Here is a 22,141-nt window from a genome sequence, read left to right on the forward strand (position 1 = left end):
AGAACGGCAGAACATCCCCAAATGCAGATGTGCAAAGCTTGTCACGTCACACCCAAAAAGACTTGAGGCTGTAAAGGTGCTTTAAATAAGTACTGAGTTAAGGGTTTGAATACTTATGCAATGTACTTATTTCAGTATTTGCAAAGTTGTCACAGATTTGTTTTTTGATTCGTCATTATGTTGTTTGGAGTGCAGATTGATGTGAAAAAGGCAGCCACATAACAATATGTGAAAAAATGAAGGGGTTTGAATACTTTCGTAAGCCACTGTATATATACCAGAATGCATTTTGACATGCTCAATGTATGAAAAAATATTGCATTCAATTGTGTGTGCGTGTGATTCATTCTCTATGATATAGAACCCAGTTTTTTTTATATATATATTTTTTTTAACTATTTTTTTTTAAGCTAGTCACAATGCATTCTGGGATTCTCCAAAAAGAGAATTCAGGCTACTTTTTATAACAGTTTTCAGTTTGGGAGCACACCAAATTGCTGCCTACTTAGGAAGCTTACTACAGTAGGTTTTGGAACGGAGCACTGGTTTTAAAGATGGCCGTCTTCCTGCTGTACTTCTCTCTGATTGCCTTGAAATCCAGACCTGAGGAGAGAGTGAGGTCAGAGATGGGGGTCTGATTGTGGTTACATCCTTGGCAGACCTACGCCTCACCAGTGACCAAATTGTTTTCTTTTGTTTGCCCTGCTGCACACACGGAATGCAGGATATTTTCATATCTCGTTTGTTTATCTCTGCGATCAATCTTTCCCCACTATATTTTATTTGAACCATACTGAACATCAGATATGTGTTTAATAGACTGTTCAGCGCTGACATGTTTGAGGTGAGGCATTCTTCTGAAAAAACATGGTGATTTCATGATGCCTGTGAGACGCAAGACTGTGCTTGAGTGAATGTTGTGAATTGCCTTTGTTGCACTCCAAAAAAAGCAAATGATTTGCTGTAGACATGCATTGTTATTGCTAATGATCTCTTACCGTTATGTGGTCTTCTCATTTTTGCAGGAGTTTGAGTTTGATCCAGGCCATGGAGGAAAACTATGAGGTGGACCTGGTCTACATTACAGAACGCATCATTTCTGTGACCTTCCCCAGTAATGTAGAAGAACCGAGCTACAGCGCTAACATAAAGGAGGTGGCCACCATGCTACGCTCTAAACATGGTGACAACTACTTGGTGAGACCTCAAAACTCAGTAGCTTTGAGGGTTACACTTTATTTGGACTATCGAAATAGTGTTACTGCTTTGAGTACTAAAATGAGTTTATTAGTATTTGCAATACACTGATGTAGAAAAAAAATCCAATGAAAAAATTGGGGAAGATAATTTACAAATTGTATTTATATTTATGTAATTTATTTAGAAATATGTTTAATTTTTTATAAAAAAAAAAAATTATTTATATTATTTTTTACAGCTCTTTAACCTCAGTGAAAAGCGATATGATATCTCCAAGCTGAATCCCAAAGTAAGTAGAGTTTACTGTTTTATGTTATCTAATGTAGAGATGTTGGTTCCTTTTGGTCTTACTTATGCTGTTGTGTGTTTGTTTGCGCGAGGTGTTGGATTTTGGCTGGCCGGACCATCACGCTCCAGCTCTGGATAAGATCTGCAGCATCTGCAAAGCCATGGACACTTGGATGAATGCTGACAGTCACAATGTGGTGGTCTTACACAATAAGGTACTGTTTTAGTTGTTGCTCTCAGCATGTAATAAAAAATCACAGTGAGCTGGATTTGAAGGCATTATAAATGCACTAATGATTTGAAGGCTCTTCCAAAGATATATGCAACAGGCAGTGCCCATAATGCACTGTAAAGAAATCTATTCAAGGTGTATACCAATGCAAAAGAATTGCAGTTATAGATGTAATTGTAAATCTAGTAATCTAATGATTATGTATACACTGCATGGTAAAAAAAAAAAAAGTCGCTTGCATTGTCAATACAAGATCTTGATCAAAAATTGATGCGCCTCTTAATGGAAATAAATGTTGTGATGTTATTTCCATCAAGAGGTGCATCAATTTTTTATTCAAGATCTTGTATTGACAATGCAAGAGTCAAGCACTCTATCAATTAGGGTTAGAAGAACTGTTGCCAAACATATAACAGGCTTGAAATATAATAGCCTAATCACAGCAATAATGGTCCAATCATAGACTCTAAAGCATTTATCTATTTAAATCCAAACAGCGACTTGGAATTTTTTTTTTTTTTTTTGTGGCCGGACAGTGTATGGATGTGTGTGTGTGTGTGTGTGTGTGTGTGTGTGTGTGTGTGTCTATCATTAAATACTGATTTAAAAAGAAAAAAAAGAAATATGCATTACTGTTTGTTACATGTTTTATTGCATATTAAAGTATTGTTTTGTTAGCTTAGCAAAATGCTTACTTGTTATTGATATCTAATGTGATTTGAGTCTCACAAGGTATCATGAGAGTTTTGATGCTCCTTCAATAGCCAGCAGGGAAGCTCAATAGGTTTTGAAACTGATGTTTGCATAGTAGTTTTCTCTCTGCACAGTAGGCCTATAGTTACTGTAAACAGTACCCATAGTGCTTTGTCAGTAGATGGCGTTCTCATGCTACTCCTAATAAACCTGGGGTGGTGTGCGCCCAAAGGTTATGGTGGTCTGAACAGTGAGATTTATGAAGCCTTTACGTGAGAAAACATGACTGAATTTACTTGTAAAGTTAGTACTTCGCCATTGTTTTGAAAGCCTTTGCCTGACCCAGTCTTGAGGTTCAAGCTAATCTGTTTTCTTAAACAATTCATTTGAATTTGCTCTTTCATCGCCCTCTGATTTGGTTAAGTCACATTGCTGGTTACCACTTATAAACATTAGAATGATGACAATGCGTTTTGAAGTTAGATTGTAAAATGTTGTTTTTGAGGATAGCGGTATTGTTAAATGCCTCTCTAATGAAAGGGATTCTGTCTGTGAGTATAAACGTCAGAAACCAGCCTCTTGTGGAGTTTGTGGGTTATCTTCTACACCGCTGGTGTAGTCGCAGGTCTATCCTGAAATGGTCTAGTCTAGTGCTTTCAGAAATCCATTTCACTGTATTTCCACTTGATTTCAAATACACCCGACTCTTTCCACACCCTCAAAGTGCATCTTACCCATTACTATCCTTAAAGCGCCTCATGAGAGCTTTCTCAGTGGCCTAAGAAGTGGAACACTGCCAAGAGAGGTTGTGATCTGGATTTATAAAGGGCCAGAAATGTCATAAACACAAATATGCTGCCTTTTTAACAAGAAACCATAAACATCGTATTGTTATGGCAACCTGTGTTGTTCTTTGTAACAGTGGAAAGACGAGGCGATGGCTTGATGGTGGAAATGTTCACTCATTCAGAAAGAGCACAACTGTGTTCAGAATGACTCAAACCATAGATGAAGTACTTTGTTGTATTTCTGCATTGTACTTTGCTGTCATGGTTTTTTGGGGGGGTCATTCATGCTGCTCTGTACCTTTTTACTGTTATTTTAGTCATTACCATTAATAAAGTATTTTTGTATTTATTAGTGTTTTGAATAAATTTTAGTAATTGTGTGTGTGTGTGTGTTTTCTTGACAGTATTTCCAGGTTAGAATTTCACTTAATTGTAAATTGTGACATATATAATCATCTTAGTTTGTTCCTTAAATATAAACAAACTAATATGACATATTTAGACGTATATGATGGAGACATGAAATAATGTACTGCATTATTTGATAACCCCATCTGCTTCTCTTCTTGCAGGGAAACCGAGGTCGAACAGGGGTGGTTGTGGCTGCGTACATGCATTACAGCAACATATCGGCGAGGTAAGACATGCAGACTTTGTACTGTCTGTGTTTATTGAGTTAAAGATGCTCCTCTGAACACTTATTATGGAAAGACCTTAATCCCACATCACAAGACTGGCCACACGTTAGGTTAGGTAACACATGAGCGGGGGGGGGGCGGCGGGAAAAGAACTGCCAAAACGCATCACTTTACAAAGGAGGATTTGTCTCAAGACTCAAATTAAGTGCTGATCAAATTCATCTCTAATGCAAAAAGTGCTATTTTTATGAACAGAAAGCTTCCAGTGAATTCAAGAAGCAGATTTAGATACGTTTACTGGAAAACTACACAAAGATGCTCATTAAGAATATGTCGTCTTTTTTGCAATGTGTTGGAGAAATTTCCCCAAACGTGTTTCCTGTGCCTCTGCAGTGCGGACCAGGCTCTGGACAGGTTTGCCATGAAGAGGTTTTATGAAGATAAAGTGCTTCCTGTGGGTCAGCCTTCCCAGAGAAGGTCAGTTGTGCATTGTTTTCCCCATCTGACCTCTTATCTTTGTGCTTTATGAGTTTGACCCTCATTGTGAGCATTCAGTTTCAGCCATTGTTCAAATTTATAGGCTTCACCTCCAGATAACGGTTCCCCAATGCAAACGATGTTTGTGGAGTTTTGTTAGGTTAAGTTGGGTAATGTGTTGTTTACCTTACCATACCACATGGCAGTGTGGTCTGTCCTTAAAAAAAAAAAATGTACGTAATCTCTTTCTGAGGATCATGTCTGATCTTGCCTCATTACCGCCACTATCATTCTGTATAAGCAAATGACATATCTCTCACTACAACCAGGTCTCAGATCAGATGTGCTCAAACTATTGCTGCAGTTGCAGTCCAATTCACTGTGATTGCTAATAGTGAAAAAATATGCTACCATTCAAAAGTTTGGGGTCAGCAAGATTTCGTTTTGAAAGAAATTAATACTTTTACAAGGGCACACTTTGATCGAAAGTGACAGTAAAGACATTTATAATGTTACAAAAGTTGTTAAAATGCTGTATTTAAGAATCCTGAAAAACGATCACAATTTCCACAAAATGAAGCTGCATAAATGTTTTCAACATTGATAATAATAATGAGATATGTTTCTTGAGCAGCAAATCAGCATTTTAGAATGATTTCTGAAGGATCTTGTGACACTGAAGACTGGTGTAATGATGCTGAAAATTCAGCTTTGCACCAGAGATATAAATTACATATTAAAATAGGAAAACAATTGTTTTAAGTTGTAATAATGTTTCACAATATTGCTGTTTTACTGTATTGTTGATCAAATAAATGCAGCCCGGGTGAGCAGAAGAGACATTGTACAATCTAACTTACCCCAAACTTTTGAATGGTGTGTTTATATGAACATGTACATAAATATATACTGTATATGAATATGTATTTGTATATGTATATATTTACACCAAATGCATCCTCATTTCTCAAATCATTATCACATACCAGCTGTGGAAGGATTTGTGTGTGTGAATACCTACACTGCAAGAAAATGCTTTTCTTACTTAGTATTTTTGTCTTGTTTCCAGTCCAAATATAAAAAAAAATCTTAAATCAAGATGCATTTACTAAAGTAGTAAAATGCCATAAGATATTATGTCTTGTTTTCTGGGGAAATAAATCTAAATTAAGTGAGTTTTAGCTTAAAACAAGCAAAACGACATGTCCACTGGGTAAGAAAAACAATCTTGTTTCTGTTTGAATTAGGATTATTTTTCTTACCCCATGGACAGATAATTTTGCTTGTTTTAAGCAAAAACTTCCCCCAGAAAACAAGACATAATATCTTATCTAATTTTACTTATCTAGTAAATGCATCTTGATGTAAGAATTTTTAGATATTTGGACTGGAAACCAGACAAAAATACTAAGTAAGAAAAGCATTTTTTTGCAGTGTATATGATTATTTTGCAAATATGTTCTGGAGAGACAGCGGAAAGCCATGTTTGGGATGTCGGCCCTTTGGGTTATTATTTCCTGAGTTATAATTAAACAGAAGTGGTTGCCAGTTCTGCTACTTAGATTTATATGTACAGTGGAGTCCAAAAAATCAAGACTAAACTTGGTTGTTTTATTATTTTTAAACATTTATACACAAGAATAGTTATGACTTGCATGAAAAAAAGTTACAAAGCCCAAAGTCACTCCAAAGGGAGTTATTCTCTATATCAGTAAACACTGAAGCACCTCGATTGTTTTCTTCCAGGAATGCACACGTCACAATATTCCTCATTCCCGCCAAAGGCATACGCAAAAAGAAAGGTGGCGAGGCCAGGTTGAGTTGCATTGGTAGTGTTTTGAAACTCATGGTTACGGTAAGGGGCGTGACATTTTACCAAACAAGCTTGAAGCGGTTGACCAATCACAACACACTGGGCCAGCCGACCAATCGGAGCACATTGCACTTTACGAAAGGAGGGGATAAACAGAGGAAACTAAACAGAGTGTTACTGAAAGACTAAGAAGAGAGGTGCTGCAACAATGTAAAATATGTGAAAAATTATGAATGATGAAAACCTATTCTAGTTGACCCCAAAAACAAAATCAAGACTTTGAAAAAGGGCATAATAGGTCCCATTTAAATAAGTAAGATGAGGGTTATTGATCATGTGACGTTCTTTGAACAGATTTTCTTGCTGTTTTCTGGAACATCTCAAAATGATGCTGGAGAACATGAATTATAGGTTTTGGTCATGTCAGCTCCATTGCTTTCCAGTTCAGCCTTTCACTCAGATTGCAATGGTGATTTATATATTTTGCAACAAAATTTTTATTATATTAAAGAAAATCTTTTTCCACTAGTAATTTCAATGATTTTTGGACCCCAATGTACAGTTACGCTGATAAACGTGTACATGCACTTTGTGCTGGAGCACATGCCTCTACACACACCCATTTATGCCTCATAAGGGAACACTTGGCCCTGGATGTGCTGCTTTTACAGAATCAAGCATTCCATCTGTATATGGAAGCACTGGCACTTCAGGCTTCATTAAAACTAGATTTCATTGGGGCACATACTTGTGCTCCCTTCATGGAAAATGGAAAAGCAGAGTCATGGTAAGAGCTTGCTCCAGGACGAAAGAAGAAGCTTGTGATTTCTGGAATAGAGGGGCCCTGGAACAACTGAATGTTCATGGGAAACCAGGCCTCGGGCGATCTGCCAGGAAGATGCAGAAAACACTGGTCACTGTCCCTCTCCAGAGACACAACCTCAACGTTAAAGAAGAAAAAATGCTTTTTCCTGTTTATAAAGCCTAACATCTGTGCTAAGGGTTCGGAAACACAGCAAAGCGCTCCTCAACTGCAGATGAATCCGTCTTATGACCCTAAATGGTGTTGTCAACAGTGTTTAGATAGTATGTTATGTAATACACACTCACATGAATATGTCTTTTGCTTGAAACCCGAGACTTTCACACACTCAGCAAGATTATACAACAGGTGCATCTGTGTTTCTTAAACGGATGGTTGTCACGATAAATTCAGTAGCAGATAGCAATGCCATTGAAATTTTATGATTCTCAATAAAAGTTTAATACCACAGCAAAAACTTACATGATGTCCAATAGGTCCTTTATTTTAAAATGGCAAATTTACAAAATATTCAGTAAATATTAATTATTCTTTTTTTTTTCTAGACATATATATATATATATTTTTTTTTAAACATATACTGTATATAGTAACAGAAATACGGTTTAGATTAATACCTAGATTAATAAATGTTGTAAAAGTATTGTTAGGTCATGCATTAATGCAAATGCCTTAATCAACTAACTTAAGTATTACTATATATTTTTATGTAAGTTTTATATATAAAACATTTGTATATTTTGTGTACTGTATATTACAAAAAATACAAAAGTGATGAACTCAAATGTAGATACGTGCACTTTTAGGCTGCCATCATTCTGCTCTTTTTGATTCTTCATCTTTCTGATTACTGTAATTATTGTAAAGGATGTATTTTTTTTAATGGCTTGTTATAGAAGAACTAGTAGTTTTGACATCTCTAGTACAGACGTGTTCATATCTTAGTCCTCCTCAGTTGTCTGTTGTCCACTAGTTTTGTTTATTTCTGATAATCTTGTGTTTTGCTCTAGGTATGTGCAGTACTTCAGCGGTCTGCTCTCCGGCCACATCAAGATCAACAACAAGCCCCTGTTTCTGCACCACGTGATCATGCACGGGATCCCAAACTTCGAGTCCAAAGGAGGTGAGCCCAATCTCTCTGGCTGTGGGCCATCTGTCAGTGACTCCCGGAGGTGTTGAAGGCAGGTTTCTGGGGTCCGTCTCCAGTCCTGCTGTTTTTGACACCTTCCTGTCAGACTGACAACATGCTGCTCTATTACACACATCTCGGGTGATCCGATCACAAGAGGTCAGCGCTAAATACAGCTGTAGACGGGGTCCGGAATCTGATCACTGAAACCTCAGTCGGGGCGTAGTCAGAGAAACATGTGACCACATCATATTTGTTGTATAATCAAATCCATCCTCCCCAGACAGTTATGTATGGCGTTCTCAAAATGATGGGCCGTAAAGTTTTCTAAGTAGTCCGCGGATAAAAAAAAAAATATATATTATTGAACTACAATAAATATAAACATAACAACAAACTATGATTATTTTAAAGGGATAGTTCACCCATTCTGTCATCATTTACTCCTCACCACAAAAATAAATATATATATACAAATATATTTTCTGTTGTTTATTTATTTAATTTTTAAAGTGCTTCATCACCTGTGAAATTTACATTCTAAATTATTTTTAAAGTAAAAAAATATTATTAGGAGTGTTAGTATTTAATTTAACGTGGTTCACCACCTGTCAAAGTTTGAGAACAATTGCCTGAAAAAATAGTCCAATAAAAACATTTAGAACAATATAAATGGAACGTCTTCGGTTTGAGTGATGTCAGCATGCAATAGAACAGAAGGTCGGCATAAATAAGTCATGTATGCAGTCATGATATCTCAGACCCTCTCCTCAACAAAACCAGATCACAAGTAGTTTCAGGAGACACTTTGGAGATAATAGTGTAAATACCCCAAAACATTCTATAAACATTATAGAAAGTCTTGCCTCTGCTTGTGATGGTATCGTCTGGGACGCATGCTAATATAATTAGTATAAACAGGGCCTGAGAGAGTTAGAGAGAGCTTTTCTGCTCCACGACGAAGGCCTTTAGATATTCCACTTTTAGAGCTCTGCTAACATTTTGTTTTTGTTCTCTCTCATGGTTTCTCAGGTTGCCGCCCTTTCCTCAAGATCTACCAGGCTATGCAGCCCGTCTACACATCTGGGATCTAGTAAGAAACACCCCATGTTTTCCTACACGGTATTGCTCATGCTTCCCTGGCATGTAGCCCAGCCTTCAGGACGTCCAATCACAGGCGGCCCTCTGTGTCTGGGGGTTGGGGGCTTCTGAATCACCCACACACTCTGAGGAGCCCGCATGTGCTTTTCCCATACATCACTGAACTCGGCCCCTGTAGCTTCCCCCATGCTCTCAGACTACAGCTTTGTTGTTACCAATAGAGATGACCCTTTCAATTCAATACAAATAGAAATATGTCTTGCGAGCCATGCATTAATCACTTAAATGTTTTTCTGTGTGAGGTTGTTTGTGGTTAACGGGTGTGTGTCTGACTGATATTTGCAGTAACGTCCATGGAGACAGTCAGACCAGCATCTGCATCACCATCGAACCCGGCCTGCTCCTGAAAGGAGACATTCTGGTAAGAATGAATCACACAAAATCTGTCCAAAACATGCCTTGGTCATATGTGACTCTGGATCATAAAACCAGTCACAAGTCGCACGGGTATATTTGTGGCAATAGCCAACAATACGTCAAAATGATCAATTTTTCCAAAATGCCAAAAATCATTAAGATATTAAGTAAATATCATGTTCCATGAAGATATTTTGTAAATTTCCTACCGTACATATGTAAAACAATTTTTTTGTGAGTGAATGCAGCAAAAAATTTGACCCATGTGACTGGTTTTGTGGTCCAGGGTCACATATGTCAAGCCTAATTCAAAAGAATCCTATTTTTTATATCAAGAAAATGAAGCTTATTTTCGAACCATAAAGATCATGACATTATTTCCATGACTGTTAAGATATATTAAATTATATATTGAAATGTATATTATATTATATTATATTATATTATATTATATTATATTATATTATATTATATTATATTATATTATATTTTATATTACACAATGGTAATTTTTTGCTGTACTTCCTTTATCAGTTTTTAAATAATAATAATAATAATTAGCATGTTGCACACAAACCATTAACAAAACAAGATCAAACCAAATAAAAATAATAATAGTAAGAATAATAATGATAAATAATAAAAAAAACTTTTTTTTTTATTAATGTGGACATTGTTAAATTATCAATAATAATAATATAATACAATCTTACATTTTCACTAATAGAGTTAATGTTAATTTCTACTCCCAATTACTATGTAACACTGTAATCACTGAGAATAATGGGAATAACAAAACAACTCAAAAGTAAAACAAATATTCATAACTGTGTGATTAATATCACAATGCAAACAAATCTTATGGACCTATAATTGTCTCTATGTAAAATGTAATTTCATACAGTTTTTTTTTTTTTTTTTTGCTTTTGACTTGTGGGGTTAAATCTGGCACAGGTTTTTCCTCCATTTATGGGCATTTCTCAGAGCCACACACGCCAATAATAAAGCAGGATGTCTAGAGGCCCATCCATCAGACATTTCCTGATGAGAGACACTTTTCTCTGCATAGATTTTTTTTTGTGTGCATTTAACCCCAGAAAGCTTTTTGGAAGAGAAAGCCAAAACGAGCTGAGTGCTTTATCATAATTCTGTGCTCATAGAGGAGCACTCTCTCTCTAAAATCAATCAGAGCTGATCTATAGAGGACTCTCGCCCGAACACGAACCACAACTGTAGCATTGAGCTTTGGCCAAAGCATATTATAGATCAATGTAGGTGTTAGCATGAAAAAAGAAAATACTTCCCTTGAGTATCAAATGCAGCTGAGATCATAAGTGAGAATACTTTGATTTTGCATTTCTTTTGATTATATTATCAGCATAATTTGAGTGAAATTTAAGGAGAAAATGAAAATGTAAAAACGTTGCATTGCCGACATCATTTGTTTTTGTATTCTCAGATAAATGCTTTGTTTTTAAAAGCTTCATTTCGCTGATTGTGAATGACTGAGATGCGTTTTTTTTTCCGGAGCGGACCCCCCATGTGTGCGACTGAGTCTCTGCTGCAGTTTGGGAAAACCGCAGCATGCTTTGCCAGCCCCCATCTTCCTCAATTTGGTCGTGTTTGTTTTGTTTCACTCTTTCCGAACTGAAAAGCTGTACATTTTATGTCCATCTGTCCTAAGTTAAGTAGGTTAATTATAGTTATTTTGGGCAACAGAAAGAGGGATACAGTTTCCTCAGTGGCCAGTGAGGACATTTTTATGTCCTTGTCTGGGTTTTGGAGAGGCTCTGTTGTTTTACATACTTTCACTATACTGACATCTCTGGCTCTGATGCACCATGGGAAGGCGAGGCGACCAGCATCCAAAACCTCTCAAGCAATCTGTTCCAAGCCCATGAATAGAACTTTCTGTGCAGAATGTGCGTGTGTTGACGCAAGATTGCATTTGAATGATTTGCCATGCTCTTAAAGGAATGTTCTGGGTTCAATACAAGTTCAATACAACTTGTGCCATGTCGATTACCACAGAAAATAATTTCTGAACAAAGAAGCATAAATCGTGGTTGCAAGTTTAAGTGAAGCAAACTCCACTCACAGGAATTACACTGGCATTGCAAAACCAGAAAGAAAACAGTCCACCTAGAAAAGTGGTAAAAAACAATTTTGTTTCTGCCTCAGACAACATGACAAAAATACCATCAATCCTCCAAAGCGTTGATATATTTCTTTGAAAGTCACTACAAACATAATTAAATAATATTTATTTATTATTTATTTATTCATTCAATTTTAACTATAATTTATAATTGTATTTATTTATTAGATTTTAACTATTATTTATAATTTATTAACTTATTTAGTTTGATAACTGACTTATTTATTAGATTTGAACTATTATTTATAAATATAATTTACGTAAAAACTTATTTAGCTTGATAACTTACTTTATTTCTTACTTAGAGAAGTCAAACTAATTTCTTGTTGTAATTAAGATTACTCCCCTAACGCTGATTTCAGTCTCTGTGTGTTTGACCTGTTATGTGTGTTTTCTCATGTCCTCCACAGCTCAAGTGCTATCACAAACGCTTCCGCAGCCCGTCCCGTGATGTTATATTCAGAGTGCAGTTTCACACCTGTGCTGTTCATGACCCGGGCATCGTCTTTGGCAAAGATGAGCTTGATGAAACATTTAAAGGTATGCTGGATTTGCTTTAGTTTGGTCTTGAATAGTCAGACTTTTGACTATGCTGTGGCATCTGAGACTAGATTTGGTTGGTTTCATGATTTTTTTTAATTTTTTTATTATTAAATCGGCTGTATTGATGACACTGCTTTGGTCATTCTATTTTTTTTTTTTTTTTTTAGATGACAGATTTCCTGAATATGGAAAAGTGGAATTTGTATTTTCTTTCGGTCCAGAAAAAATCCAAGGTAAGAATTCTAGGCTATTAATTGTCGTTCATTTTCAGCTAATAAAGAATCACAGAAATACTGTAAATAGGGTATATACTGAGCCCAGAAGCTTCTGACTGTAGATGTTCTGTCATAGGAATGGACCACCTTGAGAACGGGCCTAGTGTTTCTGTGGACTACAATACCCAAGAATCTCTGATTCGCTGGGATTCTTACGAGAACTTCAACCAGCGCTGTGAAGATTCCATGGAAGGTGAGTGAAACTGTAGTCTCATTTTCAACGAATGAATGGAAATGATTAGATTTTCCCCACAGTGAAGCCAGAATGGTAGTAAAACAGTTCTATTTTTGCTTCAGACAAATTCAGATATACCAGTTTCACATTTCACATCTGTCTAATATTTTCCATCCATCCATCCATCATTTATAATTAATAACTTTATAATTAGTGTTAATTGCTGTCAATTGATATTAACTTCACAAAGAAGCCACTCCTCTGTTTTTTTTTTTTTTTTATGAGTATGTATTGCAAAAGTGCCCACCCCCTTTTTCAGTGGAATGGGTTCTAGAAGTATATTTTCCATTTCCATAGGGATTCAAATAAAGTCTTTGTTAAAGCCCTCGTACAACCAGCTACAAACTTTGTCACTCGCAGCGCTTCATGGGAGTGGGCGGAGCTAAACGGCTCTTTTGGCATGTGTTTGCTTGTTTTGAGTCTCTGATTGGTGGAGTTTTCTGTGCAGCATCATGGGTAATGTAGTTTTTTCCAATGTTAAACAATTATTTAAAAAATAGGCTGAAATAATGCTGGCTTCAACATGAAGCAAATACCATTGATTAACAACCTCGTAGCTCATAGTAGGTCTGTTTTTAAAGGTTTGCAGGTTATCGTTAAAAATCAATTTCCCTATGGAGAAAGTGAATGGCGTTTTTACTTCCGGAACCTGATTGTTGCACTCTGTAGTATTAGCTTAGCAACATTCTTACACCAAACTCTATTGAAATTAGTTGTGAGTCGAGTCTCCTGTGTGCTGTGCACAGATGTTGCAAGATCAGTCTAGAGTACAAGGTTTCATGACACTTAAGATGCTTCCTTAGTCTGGTCACTCAGAGTTCACATAGAGCCAGGTCATCTGTCAGTCCGACATCAGTTCATCAGCATTCTGGCTGTATTAAAGTTTTGTGACAGAGCTGTTTGTGTACACGACTATGATAATCCGTGCATGCGACAGGGACTGATTTAATCAGATGAGTTTGTAGTGCTGCTCTTTAACAAATCACGAGGTCGAGTAGAGTTCACACACGCACACCGCTGTGTAACTGGAATTGTCCTCACACCCTTGTGGCCTAAGATACGAGCCTCCTTATTTTGACTTGTGGTGTGCTTCTGCTCCTCAAACATGTGATTTGTTGTCCGATTTTGAGACATCCTCATTTGGCGGGTCAGCTCTCTGGAGAGGGAAAGTCAAAGCGAGGAATTCAAGGAGGATATGTATGGAATTCTGTCGAGGTTTGGAAGTATATGTTTTAGTTTAACATCCTGTTACACTTTTTTTCTCATCATAGACTGCTTTATTTTTTTACTTTATTCGTTAAAGAATGTTGTAGTGACAAATAATAAAGTCTTCTCAAACCATGCTTGGGTGAAATGGCAACTAGTCACACATAGCTAGACTTAAAAGTGTTAGTTCACCCAAAAAATGAACATTCTGTCATTAATTACTCACCCTCGTGTCATTCCAAACCTGTAAGACTTTCATTCATTTTTAGAACACAAATGAAGATCTTTTTGATTCTTTTGATTCTTTTTGATTTTGACTTTTTGATTTCTTGACCCTCCATTGACAGCTATGCAACTACCACTTTGACACTTCAAAAAGTTCTTAAAGAGATCGTAAAACTAATCCATATTGAGTGGATTAGTCTAAAATTTTCTGAAGAGACTCGATCACTTTATATGGTTTACAGTAACCAACAGTGGTTACTATAAACCATATAAAGCGATCGAGTCTCTTCAGAAAATTTTGGATCCCCTAATGCTGTCAATATACCGTTGTTGAACCTGGAACAGTTACGGTGGTTCAAAAATGTAATGCTTTGAGCTATTTATATATTTATTTACATAATGTATTTATTTTGCCATAAATTACACTGCATTGCAATGATTGCATGAATGGTTAGAAGAAAGTAGGAGAATAAGTTCATCAGCACTAGTTAATCAGACTAAAAATGGTGATTTTTCAACCAGATATTGCCGTGTGTGTGTGTGTGTGTGTTATTCATCAGAAAGTACTGAGGGTGGTCTGGAGGCTGGTACAATCCCAGTATTGAATAGAGAACACACAGAGCCCAGTTTGCCTGTGGGAATTTGACCACAGTCACACCGCACTACCCTGCGTCCCAAGCCTCCATTTCCCTCATCGACTTCCAGTGGCCTTTTGTGAAATATTCCAGGCGTTGGCTGAGAATTGTGCAATTCATGCAGCGAGGAGACAGTTAGACCATTCCTGTCCCGATCACAATGTCCAAAACAGCTACGACCATAAATTATTTTATCTTCGAAAACAAGAGTGTGTTTAGATTATTGCAATCCAAAAAATACTTTTAAAACTGTCGAGACTGTATCGTTGTGTTATTTTTAATATCCCTAGGGTCATATTATAGGAGCTCCAGTCAGTTTAGCACACATTTAAATTCTACTCTGTTCTACGCTGAAGCCATTTGAGATGACAGGCTATAAAGGCTATAAAGTCTGCCAGCCTCTTGACCAGTCCATTCTTTAAATAGGGCATGCAGAAATAGGCTGCCACCTTTAAGAGGGGTGTAAACTAATCCAAATCTCTGGTCAGGAGGCAAGACCCCAAAGCCCCTCTAACTGCCCCCTGGCATCACCTGGCAGTGATGCATTCCCCTTTATGAGATGCCACATGCTACACTATAAATACCATTCTTAAATTTGGGGTTGGTTAGATTTTTTATGTTTTTAAAAGAAGACTCTCGGAAGAAGGCTGCATTTATTCCCTCCAAAATACAGTAAAACAGTAATATTTTGAAAATGTTTTTACAATTCAAAATAACTGTTTTCTATTTGAATTTAATTTAAAATTTAATTTATTCCTTTGTGGCAAAGCTGAATTTTCAGCATCATTCCTCCAGTCTTCAGTCTTCTGATCGTTCAGAAATCACTCAAGAAACATTTCTTATTATTATCAATGTTGAAAAGAGTTGTGCTGCTTCCTATTTTATTTTTTTTGTTTAAACTGTGATACATTTTTTGGAAGCTTCTTTGAGAAAAAAACCCCAAGAAAGTTATAATATCCTGATATGCAGTTTTGATCATACCGCCCACTTCTGTATGCTTGACAGAGACTGTCTTCAGTCAGTAGGACTGCTGAATGGAAAGGGCACATTTGCAAATGAATTTAGATGCCTATCACACAGTCAAACATCTCCATGGAGCGATTGCGACCAGAGGACCGACTCTAGAGACATGATAAGCAGCCAGACATTATGCCTTTGTGCTGGAGCTCAGAGGAGAGAATGACTGGTAATAGACCAAGAACAGAGAACTTGCATCATGGTTAAAACTGTCATTTCTTCGCTGACTTTTTGCTGGATTAGGCAGCTATTAATGTTTCTAACGCTAAATTCTAAAGTATTTAAAAAATATATATATTTGAAGAAGATGAATACAGTTTGGATGTGCATTCCAGTATTTCCCCAAAATTTCCTGAAATGTCAAAAAAAAAATCTTAAAAAAAAAAATGTTTTACTATAGTACCATTTTTTTTTTTAAAGGCGCAGGGCAGCACTTCTGGGTCGTACGTCAGAACGTAAGTTCACTATTGGCCAGCATCACATGCATCACACAATAGTGAGCCTACGTTCTGACGTACAACCCAGAAACGCTGCGCTGTTATACTACTGTACGTCAACAGCGTAAGAGAATGACATGGAAGAGAAGAGATGGTTGAATAAAGTCATTATTTTTGGGGGGTTTTGCACACAAAAAGAATTCTTGTCGCTTGATAAACTTAAGTTTGAGCCACTGTAGTCACTTGGACTATTTTAACAATGTTTTTACTAACTTTTCTGGGCTGGCAGATATCAATTACCTAGCAAAAGGAGTGAGCCAGCTCTCAGATTTCATCAAAAATATCTTAATTTGTGTTCCGAAGATGAACGAAAGTCTTACGGGGTTGGAACAACATAAGGGTGAGTAATTACTGACAGAATTTTCATTCAGTGAACTAACCCTTTAAGCTTCAAAGTTACGCTTGTGTGACTTTTGCACTATATTCCAAGTCTTCTGAAGTCATACAACATCATTTGTGTGGGACAGACCAAAAAAAGAAGTTGTTATTCGCACAAATGATTTATGGGATTACTGAAGTCAAACCCTGCATGCCATGTCTTGAGTCGTCCTGCCTCAATGCACACAAGTGCGAATGAGACATTTCACCCTGTTTCTCACTCAAAGCTATTACTCGACTTCAGAAGATTTGTAATGTTGTGTATGGATTACTTTTATGATCCTTTTATAGTGCTTTTTGGAGGTGGATATTATTGTACTTTTGTGTTTTCCATTGGAAAACGACACAAGTAATGGTTTCAGACTTTAATTTTTTTTGGTGAACAACATTAATGCATCTTATATAGGCTACTAAGAATCACAGCCATGCAGTGTTTGTTCCCTCCAGTACTAAGTAAGTCGCTATCTATTGGACCGAGCGCCATAATTAGAGTAGACCAGCCCACAAATGAGAGGGCAGCATTTTAAGATAATAATGCTTTATCTCTTCTTGGATGTTAATGGCTCAGTAATTGATGTCTTATCGGCTTCATGCCTTGACCACAGATAGCGCTTCTCTGTTTAACAGGAGCTGCTGGCAAGCTTAGAGCAAAACAAGGCCAATCTTTGTTGGTCCACTGATATTTGTACACATCAGAAACCACACACTAGCTGGCTGCAATGCTGGGCTGGAATCCATCAGAATAGCTCTCTGTGTCTTACTTTCAAAGCCAGGTTTACAAATCAGGCTGTCATGAACAATTCGAATAATTTGCATTCTTTGATTTAAAGGGTTAGTTCACCCAAAAATGAAAATTCTGTCAGTAATTACTCACCCTCATGTTGTTCCAACCCCGTAAGACCTTCGTTCATCTTCGGAACACAAATTAAGATATTTTTGATTAAATCTGAGAGCTGGCTCACTCCTCCATAGACTTCTAAGACACTATAACTTGCTGGCCCAGAAAATGTATTAAAGAGATCGTTAATATAGTCCAAGTGACTACAGTGGCTCAATGTTAAGTTTATAAAGCGACGAGAATACTTTTTGTGCGCAAAAACAAACCAAAATAATGACTTTATTCCACTTTTCATTTCCTTCTCTCTGGGCCTCAAGTCTTTTCACGTAGTGTTTAAGCGTAGCGTGTCTGTTTTGCACTTCACCACGTATCACACACATGACCAGCGTCGCCCAATAGTGAGCCTACGTGGTAACGTGCAACACAGACGCGCTACGCTTAAACACTACGTGAAAAGACTCGAGGCCCAGAGAGAAGGAAATGAAAAGTGGAATAAAGTCATTATTTTGGTTTGTTTTTGCGCACAAAAAGTATTCTCGTCGCTTTATAAACTTAAGATTGAGCCACTGGAGTCACTTGGACTATATTAACGATCTCTTTAATACATTTTCTGGGCCAGCAAGTTATAGTGTCTTAGAAGCCTATGGAGGAGTGAGCCAGCTCTCAGATTTAATAAAAAATATTTTAATTTGTGTTCCGAAGATGAACGAAGGTCTTACGGGGTTGGAACAACATGAGGGTGAGTAATTACTGACAGAATTTTCATTTTTGGGTGAACTAACCCTTTAATATGTTCTGTCCATAAAAATGATATCTAATTCTGATAATGTGATGTATTTTTGAATGAAATGGAAAGTTGTGATTTATTTTTCCCCCCATCTGTAATTAATGGGATTTTGAAAAGTGAGCAATGATATTTAAAAATATAAATAAAACATTCCCCCTGGCTCACATGGAATTATTATTGAGTTTTTGATAATGAAAATTTGTACTTAAAATTTGAATTAATCATGCTGAATGCAAACGGTGATTGAAATGGTTAAAACGTATTAGTGGTGTATAATATTAAATTATTATGCAAACAATTATTTTAACCGAAAATCTCGAGCCCATAATTGTCAAGATTTTTAGTTTAAAATGTATATGAATTTAATATACAGATTATAATATATACACTGCCATTCAAGAGTTTGGGGTCGGTAAGATTTTGGAAGAAGTTTGAAAGAAGTTCACCAAGGTTGCGTTTATTTACTCAAATAATACAGTAAAAACAGTATTATTGTGAAATAAAACAACAGTAAAACAACCATTTACTATTTGAATATGTTAAACCCCAATTTATTCCTGTGATGCAAAGCTGAATTTTCAGCATCATTACTCCAGTCTTCAGTGTCACATGATCCTTCAGAAATCATTCTAATATGATGATTTACTGCTCTAAAAAAAAATACAAATGAAATAAAACATTTCTTATTATTATCAATATTGAAACCTGTTGTGCTGCTTCTTATGTTTTTGGAAACCCGGGATTCTTTTATCAATAGACCGTTCAAAAGAACATAATTTATTTGAAATTGAAATATTTAGTTTACTGTCACTTTTGATCAATTGAATGCATCAATTGTACTGAATAAACTTACTGAATAAAAGTGTTAATTTATATATATATATAAAAACTTGCTGACCCCAAACTTTTGAATGATAGTTAGGGCCCGAGCACCGATGGTGTGAGGACCCTCTTGGAATTGCTCCGTTTATGTATATTATAATGTGTATATAGAATGTACATGCACGTTTTAACCCAACATCTTAATGTTGTTAAAAGAAGCCCATTACGTCCATAAAGACATTAGAATTGGCATGTACTGTAACTGTCTGTGGTCTTGTGACTGTAAAAACAATCGCTCTGTCCATCAGTGTCGTTAAGGGTGTCTCTGACTCTTGGGGTTCGGGAGTCAGGAGGCAGCGCTGAGCTCTTGTTTACCGTGGCCTTCCCGTATTTGGCTAAGGCCCTGCCCACAGCATTTTTGGGATGGTTGGGTAAGAAAAGTGTGACGACGGGGAGATGGGATTGGAGAGGCGTTGACAGAAATGGTGTGTGAAAAAGAGCCAACTCCTCCAGCTTGGATACCAAAAAGCCTTTTTGTTATCAGTCACTGGAGGGAGAGTGACAGAGCGAAGAGTCTCTGTTCACTGCACACACATCAGACTGGACTGTCAGAGTTACAGTCTTTTTTGGACCATAAAAGCCCAGAAGAGGTAGAAGAAGTGTTTGGAGAGGAATGTTGAAGCTTGACAGTAGATCTGATCTGCTCTGAGGTAAAGTTGTGTAAATGATTTGTCCTCTCACAACTTATTTTCTGACTTGTCAACCACAAATGGCATTACGCTTTGGGATGCTAGATGTTTATTGGTTATTCTTTGAATTGGGGAACTTCTCTGTGATGTTTTAAATATATATATTTTTTTACTTTTTAAACTTTTTTTTTAAAACTGTAATCTAGTTTTGTTGTGTTTAGGTGAAATGTATCAAATATTTGTCAGATACAATGATTTTGTCCCCCAACCAGTGGGACTGTTTGAAAATCTGAAATATCATTAACTTTTTTACATGATTTCTTTATTTTTATTTTTAATATTTTTCCTTTTTTTTATTGTTTTCATAAAAAATTAAATAAAAATGAATGTTTTTTTTTTAAACTAAAAATGACAAAAAATAAATAATAACATATTTAAATTTTATGGTGATATTTATAATTTTATTTTAAATTGAGTTAATTGACTGCTAGCTAATGTCAACATACACAGGAACGCACACACACACACACACACACACATCCGCTTCACACTAAAACTCATTTTACGGTTGATCAAGTCTGCAGTCAGTGGTCAGATCTATATTTTAGTAAATGTGATACGTTTTAATATAGATGAAGTATAGTTTGAAGAAGTTTTATTTTTTTAAGATCTGCCAATAAATAAAGAGTCGCCCTTATACGCCAAAAGTATGATCACTCTCTCATTATTTTTGTTGAAGCATGATATGAAGTTTTCCTAGGCTGCAGAACTTCCAACAATTTAAATGTGTTTTCAAGGCTGAGAGTGCTAATATACTTAGTTTGAATGAATAGGAACCCAACAGGTTTTGAGCATGCATTTAGAAAAAAAAAAAAAAATGCAGTTTTAAATTAATCTCACTGGCTGTGTTTAATTTCACCAACTCAGACTGTATTTTTTCTTTTCCCAAAGTTTTGCAGGCACAGCTGATTTCCTTATTATGAGACTAAGTGCGGTTAGTACATATTTAAGCTAAGCTCTTAAACAGAGCGTCTGCTACGGTTTCATCACAGTTGTTGCAGGATTGGTGTTTGAATTGCGTTTTGGAGTTCAGCTGTGCAAAGCTGAGCTTTATTATGGTCTGTTTGTGTGGCTGGCAGTCTAACTGTTACGTAATAAACGTGTCTACACATCAAGCTGGCTTCAATTAAAAACCTTCTTGCGATGGATGGCTGGGCCTCTCTATATTATGTGGCTAGAAACCAGTAGCTTTGCCAACAAAATGAGACGGTTAACCCTTTCAGCACGCTGTAGTTTAGTTCTCATCAGTGCGTTCACAGAGACACTGCACTGTCATCACAATGCTAGGCTTTTACTGTCACCATCTGTTAACACATGACACCAGAGGTGCACTTTTCGTGTTTCCCCTCTGAAGGATTTAACTACCTGAGGACTGTTTGCTCACGTGTGTGGTCATCCGGATGTTTTTGTCGTGTTGTTTTGATACAGTGGCAAAAGCCACGGCTCACTCACAGATAAGTTGGAATTGAAAATGATATGATGATGATGATTCCTGATCATCACATACTGACTCTGGACAGGATTCTGCTGTGGAATAATGCTTTTTTTCTTGGCTTTTTATACTCATATTGATGGGGTTAGTAGATTGAGGACAGGAAATGATGCTGAGAAAAGAGGGATTGGGATCAGGAAATGCCAAACCTGAACTCCTGTCTCCTACAGGAATGTACTATTCAGTGAGGTCTGGATTAAAAAAAAATACTTTAAAATTCTCAGTAGCGATTTACTGTAAATTGATGATTTTGAATCAGAATAAATTACAAACATGATGTACTAATGCTTTACAATATAATTTTGTTATTAATAATAATAATATTATATCTAATTTAAAAGTATATTTTGCATTAACAAAATAAAAGCATACTTTAAGGGCCATACAGGTTTTTTACAGGTACTGGTATTTTACAATTACACTGCCATTATTTTCATGATTATTAAGCTTTCCTTCTCATAATTTTTTTTTCTAAATTTTAATTAGATTTTTATTTATTTAATATTATTATTATTATTGTGATCTGTAAAGCATGCATTAAGCAGTAAATACTGCCATGTAAATTACTTTACCATTTAAATAATATATCATTATTTGTTTCACCGTACAGTAATAAGACAGATTTTCAGTCAGATCCAGTTTTTTTTTTATTTTTGGTTAATGCATTTTTCCAAAAGAGCCACTG

General features: G+C 36.2%; 1 protein-coding gene across 14 annotated transcripts in view; it reads left to right on the forward strand.

Annotated features, from left to right (window-relative positions):
- tns1b (tensin 1b) overlaps nt 1-22,141 on the forward strand; it is a 224,740-nt gene that overhangs the window by 159,570 nt on the left and 43,029 nt on the right. For all 14 annotated transcript variants that reach the window (XM_084421587.1, XM_084421595.1, XM_084421596.1 and 11 more), the window contains 11 exons: nt 1,026-1,197; nt 1,439-1,489; nt 1,581-1,703; nt 3,774-3,838; nt 4,233-4,316; nt 7,963-8,075; nt 9,114-9,174; nt 9,528-9,603; nt 12,168-12,297; nt 12,468-12,533; nt 12,652-12,768. In XM_084421587.1, coding sequence (XP_084277713.1) covers nt 1,026-1,197; nt 1,439-1,489; nt 1,581-1,703; nt 3,774-3,838; nt 4,233-4,316; nt 7,963-8,075; nt 9,114-9,174; nt 9,528-9,603; nt 12,168-12,297; nt 12,468-12,533; nt 12,652-12,768 — 1,058 coding nt within the window. The remainder of the gene's footprint in view (nt 1-1,025; nt 1,198-1,438; nt 1,490-1,580; nt 1,704-3,773; nt 3,839-4,232; nt 4,317-7,962; nt 8,076-9,113; nt 9,175-9,527; nt 9,604-12,167; nt 12,298-12,467; nt 12,534-12,651; nt 12,769-22,141) is intronic.

The sequence above is a fragment of the Rutilus rutilus genome (genome assembly GCF_951802725.1).
Source record: "Rutilus rutilus genome assembly, chromosome: 10".
NCBI lineage: Eukaryota > Metazoa > Chordata > Actinopteri > Cypriniformes > Leuciscidae > Rutilus > Rutilus rutilus.